Below are 11,136 nucleotides of genomic sequence, written 5' to 3' on the forward strand. Positions count from 1 at the left end.
GCTGGTACACGTTGTCAGGACTATAGACAAAAACGGGTAAACGAAAAAAGAAAAGAAAAAAAAAAGAACGAATATAAATTTACGGTTTCACGTTTGTATTCCGTCTTACAACGGCTAATAACCGTTGCCAGAATATAAAAATAAAACGGGATAAATGATAAAGTAAAGGTACGTTTTCCTAGGAGCGCGTTTTTTGCGTCGTGTATAACGTATTACGCTTAGCGCAGTACGTCATCCACTTATTCTTTTGAAATTAATCACACTGTTTTCCTACAGAGCGTAACACGTTGCGTGTCAGCGTAATAAGCTCGGCGCGATTTGCCGACTGACGAGAGAAGCAGTCTATTGCGTTGCGCGCAGCGTTTTATAGAAATTGTGGTTTTCTATTTTGCTATTTTATATTATATTAAAGTGTTTTCAAAATAATAAAATGCATAAAAGTAGTTGTGTTGGGCCGAGCGTTCGTTTTTCGGGTGACGACGACGATCAGTTGATTGCATTTGTTAGTAATCATACAATATTATATGATTTGAAGAATCCGGATTTCAAAAACACATTAAAAAAAGATCTCATATGGGAGGAAGCTGGAAAAATTCTGAACAGAACAGATAAAAAGATATGTTTATATGTAGATTTTTTAGAATTATAATTGCATATTTATTCATAAAAACAACTACATTTTTTCCTCATTTCGTATTTACTTTTCAATTTACACAATTTAATTTTATCAATTCATATATTTAGTCTATTGTCGCAATGAAACCTGTTCCATATAATCCATATAAATAAAGATATTTTGTATTATGGCGATAATATTATATTCTATAATTAAATAACCTAAATAGTTTTAAATTGTACAATAATATTTTGCTGACCGTCGTCATATTTTACATGTGTGCAATGATTGTCACTTGTATCTATATAATATATTTTCCCAGAAACGACTGTGGTCTGCGATAATGCAATAACAACAATATTTATATGATAAAATAAACATTAAGTATATTATTACGTCTTGTTTTGTATTTATTATTAAAGTATTTATATAATATGAAAAGAATTACTTAATATTATTATTAATATTAATTTTTACACTATTTGTAACATTAAAAAATTAAGGTACTATACTAGTATATATACACCACATATATACCACTTATATTACTACTATTACACTTATATTTATATTTATATTTAAAAGTATGAATTTTATTGTAGTTAAGTATTCAATCTTCATAATTAGTAAAATCCTGGGTACTGAAGTAATCAGTAAATCTACTTCTCACTTGAAATCCGTCAGACTTGGTAAAACCACCTGTACCTGCTAAAGGAATCATATTTTGTGTAGGGAAATCTTCTACGTCTTGGTATATAACCAGTTGGGAGGGATTTCTATGTATATAATCATCTCTGAGCATGTTATGCAAGCAACAGCACACTACAATGACCGAGTCTACAGTTTCAGGTTTCAGATTTATGGGAGTGAAAAAAATTCTAAAAATCGCACACATAATTCCAAAAGCATTTTCAGATACTCTTCTGGCTTTGCTCAGTCGGTAATTGAACTTCCTTTTATTCGGATCTTCTAACATCTGTGCTTTGGAGTATGGCTTCATTATATGCTCACTTAACCGGAACGCTTCATCACCAACTATTACGTGAGGCAGCAAGATGTTAGAATGCGGGAGGAATTTCGAGGGCGGAAATATAGTTTCATTTTTTACCAACAACCCCATTTTCGACTTATTAAAAATGCCTGCATCGTCCTCCTTTCCATACGAACCAACATCAATAACTACAAACTTGCAATTAGCATCAATCATTGCAAGAAGTACAATAGAAAAAAATCCTTTGAAGTTGAAATACAAACTTCCTGACTTAGAAGGTGCCACTATTCTCACATGTTTGCCGTCAATGGCTGCAACACAATTAGGGAAATCCCAACGTTTCTTAAATTCTTCAGCCTTTTGGTTCCAGTTTATCTGGTCTGGTGAAGGTAGAAAAATAGGTACAAGTTGTTTTTGTATCGCAGCCAAAACCTTGGGTACAAATGTGCTTATAGCAGAAGGAGAGATGCGGTAACCAAATTCCAGCGATCTAAAGGATTCTCCTGTGGCTAGAAATCTGAAACGAATAGTTATATGTATATGAATTAGTTAGCACCATTTTACAGAATGTACATTTGCTATTTTTTGAATTTTGTTATATACGTTATTTTGCGGATTAATTTTCGGTTTTTGCGGATTACTAGTTTTTTTCACAAAATAATATATATAACAAATATAATGAGTATTATGTACATTGTACATTAGAGTGGTCCTTATAATGGCCAATATAAAAAAAAAAAAGAATAGAAAACTAGGTGTATATGTATCTTTGTGTTTGATTGTTATAGGAACTGAGTGCAAGAAGCGATAGAAAAGTGTGCGTGATCATTATAGGAGAGAAAAAAAGGAAGGGAAAGGAACAGGAAAAGCTGCTAAAAAAAAGAGAACTGTTTACTGGGATTGCTTGAGATTTTTAGATGTAGTGGAAGATGAAAGAGACAGTTTTTCAAACATATCCGAGCATGAAGTGACTGGCGTTGGCGATGAAGAAGATAAAGTAGTGGAAGAATGTGTTTCAACCGAGCAAGAGTCAGACCAATCAACTCTTCATATAACTTCTGTACACACTCCTCCTGAACATACTCAGATGTCAAGTGGTCTAAAGACTCCTCGCTCTGATGATTTTCAAATACCAAAATCAAATAAAAGGAAAGAAAATGCTTATATTAATAAATACTTAAAAGAAAAAAAAGGAAGATAGGGATCATTTTAAAAAGTGCTTAGAAGAGCTTACAACGAAAGCTTACAGCTTACGGACCTCACCACTAAGACAAAAGCAAAAATTTTTCAAATCACAACAGAAATGGAACTTTTGAACCAGCAGTCACTAAATATCGGATTCACTAACATTATTCACGGTGATAGTGAAAATTCCTACCACTCATCTGCAGCATCATCTACATGCACTACCCCATATACTTTTACCCCTGCGGGCACCGACTCGGAAACTTCCAATTTTTCCAGTCACATAATTAGTGATGCTATGAAGGGAATTTTAGATGATGAAGATTTGTAATATTTTCAATATTTTATAAAATTAATAATATTTTAATTTTTATTATAATTTTCATTCTTAACATTATTTATAATAATTTAATGATAAGCTACATTTATATGCATATATATATATATATATATACCTTAATGATTTTTTTATATGGAGAGTAAGATGTTCTAATAAATAATTTTAAAGATTATTTAAATTAAATGAATTATCATTTTTCATAGATCACTTACCTAAGAGTAAGAGCCAATTTTTCCGCAGCAGTTATAGGTGTTTTTACTCTGTTGTATGAGGCAGTTGTCAAATCCCCTTCTACAAGGTTCAAAATGTACGCAAACATCTCACGAGTTACTCGGAAATAACTTTTAAATCGTTGCTCTTCATCGACAAGGTGGTTATTTATCAACATTTTGAAAATTCCCTCGTTTTCTCGTTTATTATAAATCTCACTGACTTTCTTTCTTAAATTCCAATGTTCATGGAGCATATATTCTTCATCTTCGTCATCTATTGTTAAATGTCGAAGAATAAGCAGTGCAATTAGTTTTTTCTTCCTTTCAAGACGATTCATTGCAATTGCAAAATTATTAATTAATAATTATAATAATATAATAATAATTAATAATAATACTGTACTAGTAATATTGTATTTACTTAATAAATTATTACAAATACACTACACACTGATCACACTTCCAGTAGTCAACTGAATTGTTCAACGCGCCACCACTATATTTTATAGGAAAACACTTTTACGCCGCGTAATACGTTTTACGCTCACACCGACGTGATACAGCTATCACGTCAACGTGATCGGTTTCTGCGGCGCAAAAAACGCGCTCCTAGGAAAACGTACCTTTAGGGGCGTAGTTTGAAATAGCTGGGGATACGTTAAGCTTGTAAATATAACTACCGTATTGCAACGCCTTTTTTGGTCGTTGCCGGTATTGAAAATACAAGTGACCTCACCGTATCGCTTGCTCTTAGTCTAAGAAGGCTGTGGTGCCGAATATCGCAATTCTGGCCCACATTTGTAGGCGTGTTCGAGGGTACGGCCGGTGTTGGCCGTTTGAAAATGCAATAGTCGGTTTCGGAGTTTTATTGGGAGTATTTTTTATAATAATATAGGTATGATTGCCGGATATTTTATAGAATTAAATTTTCATATATTTGTTAGCTGATTTATTGCGAATTTCATCTGGTATTTGCGGATATTTATTACGAACTTGACCCTTAGGCCGGCCGCACACCAAAAGAGCAAAACTGTGTAAGTCATTGTTAGTCGTAAAATTTTAGTTCAGTATTTCAGTCACCTACATGTTTTCCGACGAAGAAGAAGTTATTGTTCCTATTTTGTGGTCTTTATTGTTAAATATCGAAGAGGATGAAAAACAAAAAAGAATGTGGGTTCATCCTTTAAATAAAAAACGTACAACAAATAATTTAATCAAATGTTTTTTACGTGAATTACGTAATGATGATTTAAAATTTAAAAATTTTACGAGAGTAAGTCCTGAAACATTTGATTACATTTTGTATATAATTTTTGAAGAAATTCAAAAAGCTGATACTAACTTCAAAAAGAGTATCAAACCGGATGAACAATTATTAGTCACTTTGTGGTAAGTAGAATTTAATTTAATTAGTATCGAATTCAAGCTTGAGAGGAAAAATAATTTTTTTGTAGACTATGGGTACCTATTACACCTTTATTTTAATGTAATAATCTAAATTATAATTTTATATAATTACTTATGAAATACATTTAACTTATTTATTTTTAAATTATCATATACATCACTTAAAAATTATTTATATGAGTTCTTGATATGAGTTTGAACTTTCTGAAGAAGACAATAATTCTGGACTTTGAGAAAAGAGAAACTGTGTAGTTTGAGGTGTGTTTTGATTTAATAGTTGGGGCTGAATAGTATGCTGTTGATTTGGCTGTACATTGTTTGAATATAATGTCGAAAAGTTACTTGTATATATCGATGTTGCAGAAGATGAAGTTTCTTGTTCATCAAGTAGTTGATCTAATGTACTTAAAACAGTGTTTTTAAATCTACGCTGGTTTTTGCTATTGAGCTTTTTAAAAGCTGGTACTAAACTTTTTAAAAATAATAGTTCTGGTGGATCTTCAATTGGATTGACTTTTGGAGTAGTTTTTGATTTTAAATAGCTGATCGTTGGTTCTGCAATCATCTCGCTTGTCAGAACTTTTTTAATTTTTTTTGGTTTCTTAAACTCGTGTGAACTTGAACTTTGTTCACTATCTATTTCTTCATCCACATTTACATCTGGGTTCAACTGAAGTGTTACATCAGGTTCTTCCTCAAAATTTGGAACTTCAGATTCTTCAACATTTTTATAAGTTATTTCATCCAAATCATCCGCAGTAAGGTTACTTGTCATAGTTTTATGTTGCAACATATAATCTTTTAAAAACGCCATGTTATCGTATAAATACCATTTCCTTTTTTTCGTTGCACCGGAGCCAGATGTAAATTTTTTTTCCTCGCGTAATTGTCTAGAAAACGAATTACGTAAAGTTGTCCATTTGGTTTTACATTCTGAAACTATAAAGAAAAATAAAGTTGAAGACCTTATAGTATGTTTTATTTATAATACATTAATATGTACTTAATGAATAAAAAAGTTACACAATATGGGTACGTTTAAAAATTAGAAAAAATGTTTTATATTAATTCAAAATGACTAAAAAATGTAATGGATTTAATTTAAAAAAAATTACTGCGTAATATTAGAAAATTATGTCAAAAAACGAATTTTTCTATGAATTAAATGTTTATAAAAATAAAACAATATTGTTGAGTGTGCACAAGTGTGTCACTTTTCCAGAGTTTTGTATTTGTGTAAAAAATGATCCATTATTATTTTATTTTAATTTATTCCTCATAATTTATGTTGTAATAAATGTTACAGTTATTTAGCGTCTGGTGAACGTTTTTAACAATTGCACTACCATTTTCGTTTGGGAGCTACAACCATTGGAATAATTGTTGATTCTGTATGCTTGGCGATATGGAAATTACTATCTCCTATTTATTTGCCATCACCGAAAAAAGAAGACTGGATAAAAATATCGAACGATTTTAATGAAATATGGAATTTTCCAAATTGTGTTGGTGCAATTGATGGTAAACATATTTCTATTATTTGTCCTCCAGGTGCCGGATCGGAGTATTACAATTATAAGGGCTATCATTCAATTGTACTACAAGCGGTAGTCAATGCTCACGCAAAGTTTGTTGTAATAGACGTTGGTGATTATGGTCGATCTAGTGACAGTGGGATTTTTAAAGAATCTTTATTTGGTAAAAAATTAATTAATAATAAATTAAATTTGCCTGAACCAAAAAAAATTGACCAGAATATAAACGAAGACTTCCTTTTTGTATTTGTTGGGGACGAAGCTTATCCACTTTTACCAAACCTAATGAGGTCATTCACTCGCAGACAGTTAACAAATGAAAAACGTATTTATAACTATCGTTTATCCCGTGCAAGAAGAATAGTAGAGTGTGCATTTGGAATTATGGTAAAACGATTTAATGTATTGGAAAATAAGATGTTAGTTGGCCCCGAGAAAGCTACTAAAATAACTCGGGCCATATGTGTACTTCATAATTTAATTATGACAAGGGAAGTAAACCTTATAGAAATTCATAATGAAATTGAAAATCATCATAATCAAATAGAAATAAGAAACGAAGCAAATATTGTTCATCATAACAGATCGTCTATAGCAGCTATCGAACAACGTAATAAGTTTATGGATTTTTTCAATTCAGAAGATGGTTCAGTTCCTTGGCAAGATAGATATTTAGTTTAAAAAAATAATTTTAGTTCTAACTTTTAAAATATAATGTAATTATGATAATATGAATAGATTTAATAAATTTATTTTTTTTTAATATAAGGTTAAAACGTAAGTTGAGATCCATTTTTATTTAGTACATTTGAAGTGCTTTATTTTATTTTTTCTATACTTTTATTTTATAACTATTCAATATAATTTACTACCTACTTATTTTTATAAAAATATATTGACCAATAATCAATTTTATTTTGTCCTATTTACTATACTAAATTATTTGTTTAATTATGTAGTGTGTATCAGACATATTTCATACCATTAAAATGGAAATTGAAAAAGTGAATTATTAAATGTAAAAAAAAAAATCTAAAAATATTTGATAATATATTCGGCTCAGCGGCGTATACCTACTATAAAATATAGTATATGCATGCGCAGGCGTGTCGCATTATTTTGTACAATAATAAGTTAATAATTTTGATTTCATATAAAAACATAAAATAATTCAAAATAACATAAGGGCTTGAGCAGGAAGGCGCTCAGCTGCGAAACCTAGAATTCAGTGGCGGCTCGTGCTATAGGGCACACGGGCACGTGCCCTACCTAAAAAATTGAGAAGAAGAAGAAAAATGTATATTCAATTATTAAAATTAATATTGAATAAGTATTTCTTCCATCATGATATAAGTTGGTACTTGGTAGTTTGAATATTATCGAAAACAATGTTTTATCAAATACGGGTGCTCCTAGATACGATACGTGTATACTATATATACGCATTGGGCGGCGGGCACAACGAAGTTGTTCCCGGATAATCCGATCAACAGTACTAGATTTCCCCCACTTTTCGACACGAATTAATACGGCATTGCCAGGCACAATCGGATTGTGCCCGAATTCTATTTTTATTACGATTTATAATATTTTGTCGGCTCTATTGCCTTCGTATTGTTATTGTCGACCGTCGCCGGTTTTGAAAACATGATAAGATAACAATTAATTATTATTTGTTCATTCTAATAATTCTGTTAAGTGTGTTTTGTTTATTTTATTAAACGTTTAGTACTTTTGTACTGTCATTTATCGCCTTATCGGTGCATTTTTCTATAATATTATAAAATAAGTATTTTTACTATTTAGTGTATGGTGCATAGTGTATAGTGATTAATACATAATTAATTAAATATTTTTATTATTTGTCATCATGGATACATATATTACGGTCGAGCATTTACTGAATATCCACTTTTCAAGTTTACCTCTTGAGAAAAAGATTGAAATAAAAAAAGAAGGTAGGCCAATGCCAAATTTAAATATAATACAAATTAAGAAAACAAAGTCTAGAGAATTTAAAAGAAGTTTTAATAAAGACATTTATTCAAAACATGATTGGTTATGTAGTTATTCTAAAACGAACCGTTTGTTTTGCTTTCCTTGTATACTTTTTTGTCGTACTTCTGGTGATAAAAATTGGTCACAAAACGGAATAAATGATTTAGCTCATTTGAACGATAAAATTAGTACACACATAAAATCAAGTTTACATTTAAATGCTCATTTAAATTTGAAACTTTTGGGTAAACAAGATATAAGGCAACAACTTTCAAATGCATTTAGGCTTAGTATACAAAAACATAATGAAACTGTAACTAACAACCGTTATATTTTATCTAAAATTATTGATTGTATTAAATTCTGTGGTGCATTTGAACTTGCTCTTCGAGGGCATAATGAGAAGTCAGATTCTGAAAATCCAGGAATATTTCGCGGACTTATTAATTTTAGTTTTGAATTGGATAACACTTTAAAATTACACCTCGAACAGTCTACAGTATTTAAAAGCCTTTCTAAAATAATTCAAAATGAAATGTTGGAATGTATGCTATTTGTTATTCGACAAAATATTAAAAACGAAATAAAAAACGCTGATTTCTTTTCTGTTATATCTGACGAAACGACAGATGTATCAGCACAATTTCAAATGTCCATAATATTTCGTTATATTTTATCCAATGGTACGCCAGTTGAGAGATTTTGGGGCTTTTTTAATCCATCTGGACATGATGCAAAGTCACTATCAGAGTGCATAAAATATAACTTAAAAGAAGTAACAGAAAACCACGACAAATTAATCTCGCAAAGTTATGACGGAGCTGCTGTGATGAGTGGTCGACTTTCCGGCGTTCAAAAACTCATAAAAGATGAATATAAAAATGCACATTTTGTTCATTGTTATGCCCACCAGTTAAATTTAATCTTAAGTCAAGCTACAATGCACAACCGTGATGTAAGAATTTTTTTTCCAACTTGACTGATGTAACTAATTTTTTTTCTAATTCTCCGCAAAGAGTTGCCGTTTTGGATAAAGTTGTTAACCATAGAATCCCTCAATCATCAAATACAAGATGGAACTTCAAAAGCCGTATTGTTAATACTGTACACGAAAATCGTGAGTTATTAATAGAATGTATGGAAGAGATCGAAAATACATTTAATCAAAATATTGCAATTAATCAGGCGTGCGCTATACGTAGAATGTTAAATGATGAAAAATTTATATTTTGGTTAAATGTTTTTCATTGTTTAATGCCACATGTAGATATATTATATAACCAGTTGCAAAACCGGAAAATTGACTCTATCGAAGTGAAAAATGCCATTTCTCGATTTGAAGAAAATATTCAAAAAGAAAGACGAAATTTCGATAATTTTCAAAATGAAATGCCAGGTGAAGTAACTCAATGTAGACAAAAAAGAAAACGTGATGATGATACACTACTTTCTAGAATTTGTGTTGCAAAAGAAGTCTGTGATATTCTTATTGTCTGTGTTAAAGATAGGTTCGAATATAAAGCTCATTTAAACGCGTCTCTATTATTTATGTCCACTGAATTTCCTTTGTATGAAAAAAATTTTCCACAAACATATGTTGATGAAACAATTGAAGCTTACCCTTTTTTAAATAAAAGTAAGCTTCAAACTGAATTGGAACTTATATATAAACGAACAGATTTTTGTAGCGTAATAGGTGCTGTTAATTTACTACAGTTTATTATTGATAACAACTTGGAACAAATATTTTCAGAAACATTTAAACTTATACGTATTATAGCAACAATACCTATGACATCTGCAAAAGCAGAAAGATCGTTTTCGACATTGAAGAGGATAAAAACATTTCTTCGAAATAGTATGGCAGAAGAGCGATTAACAGCATTAGCGATGTTATCAATTGAAAAGAAAATGGTGAACCAAATATCAAATTTTAATGAAGAAGTCATCAAAGTATTCATGAAGAAAAAAGACAGACGGATCGATTTGGAATTCAAAAATATAACTACTGTATAATATTGTGTTAATTGTTAAAAGTACTTATAAACCATAATTTTTTTTTTAATTATTTGTTTTGCAAGATACTTTATAAGAGTATAAGGTTTTGGTAAAAATTTTTATTTCATTTAAAAAATCAACAGGAATTGATGGTAAGTTCAAAGTTCTCATAGTGGAAAAAGAAGGAAATATTTGTGCCCCACCTTCAACGAACCCCACGAGCCGCCACTGCTAGAATTATATTATTACCTATAAAATATTATAGGTACCTGGAGCTTTTAGTATTCTGGAGATTTCTGTCCATAATTTTTCCTGAACATCTCGGTTGCTATGTTGTTTGTCTTTATAATTATAGATGGTAGATCTTTGTTGAACAAGTGTAATGAGTGTTTCCAGGTCTATATTTTCAGTGGTCATAGTTAAGACTGAGTAGAAAATTTAAAATAATACGTTACATGTTTATTATTTGTTAATATATTATGTAATATGTGGAATATGTTTATAATTACCTTTATATAAGTATACAAAATGTATAACGTATAAAAAAATTTTAAAATATATATGATAATATGAATTGTAATTAATTATATTAATGATATTAATTCTGAAATAGTGGTGGGTAGTTACTGCTGTATTCGGTACAATGTAACGATTACATTGGTGGAACGAGTAGGAACGAGTACATTTATCGTTCCACGTTCGTTCCATCGGTACATTCGGTACAAAGTTTCCAACTACAAAATGGTCCCCTACCGTCACTATCCGAGTACCGAATACCGATTACCGACGGTGGTCGAATAGTAACGAGTTGTCACGATAATATATTATACGTCTATGTCGTCTCGGTTTCGGGT

General features: G+C 30.5%; 3 protein-coding genes across 3 annotated transcripts; 2 read left to right on the forward strand and 1 right to left on the reverse strand.

The window, feature by feature from the left end:
• Nucleotides 1–1,226: 1,226 nt before the first annotated feature.
• On the reverse strand, nt 1,227–3,682 carry LOC113557618 (protein ANTAGONIST OF LIKE HETEROCHROMATIN PROTEIN 1-like). The gene is made up of 2 exons (XM_026963186.1): nt 3,345–3,682; nt 1,227–2,124 (listed from the first exon to the last, which is right to left on the reverse strand). The coding sequence occupies exons 1-2, from the start codon at nt 3,680–3,682 to the stop codon at nt 1,227–1,229; spliced, it is 1,236 nt and encodes a 411-aa protein (XP_026818987.1).
• Nucleotides 3,683–5,779: 2,097 nt separating this feature from the next.
• On the forward strand, nt 5,780–6,967 carry LOC113557617 (putative nuclease HARBI1). Its single transcript, XM_028188668.1, has 3 exons — nt 5,780–5,783; nt 6,114–6,449; nt 6,519–6,967. Exons 1-3 carry the CDS (start codon nt 5,780–5,782, stop codon nt 6,965–6,967), a joined length of 789 nt encoding a protein of 262 aa, XP_028044469.1.
• Nucleotides 6,968–8,156: 1,189 nt separating this feature from the next.
• On the forward strand, nt 8,157–10,931 carry LOC113557616. Its single transcript, XM_026963183.1, has 4 exons — nt 8,157–9,196; nt 9,301–9,920; nt 10,065–10,294; nt 10,896–10,931. Exons 1-4 carry the CDS (start codon nt 8,157–8,159, stop codon nt 10,929–10,931), a joined length of 1,926 nt encoding a protein of 641 aa, XP_026818984.1.
• The last annotated feature ends 205 nt before the right edge of the window (nt 10,932–11,136 follow it).

This window comes from Rhopalosiphum maidis, chromosome 3 (genome assembly GCF_003676215.2).
Source record: "Rhopalosiphum maidis isolate BTI-1 chromosome 3, ASM367621v3, whole genome shotgun sequence".
Taxonomy (NCBI): domain Eukaryota; kingdom Metazoa; phylum Arthropoda; class Insecta; order Hemiptera; family Aphididae; genus Rhopalosiphum; species Rhopalosiphum maidis.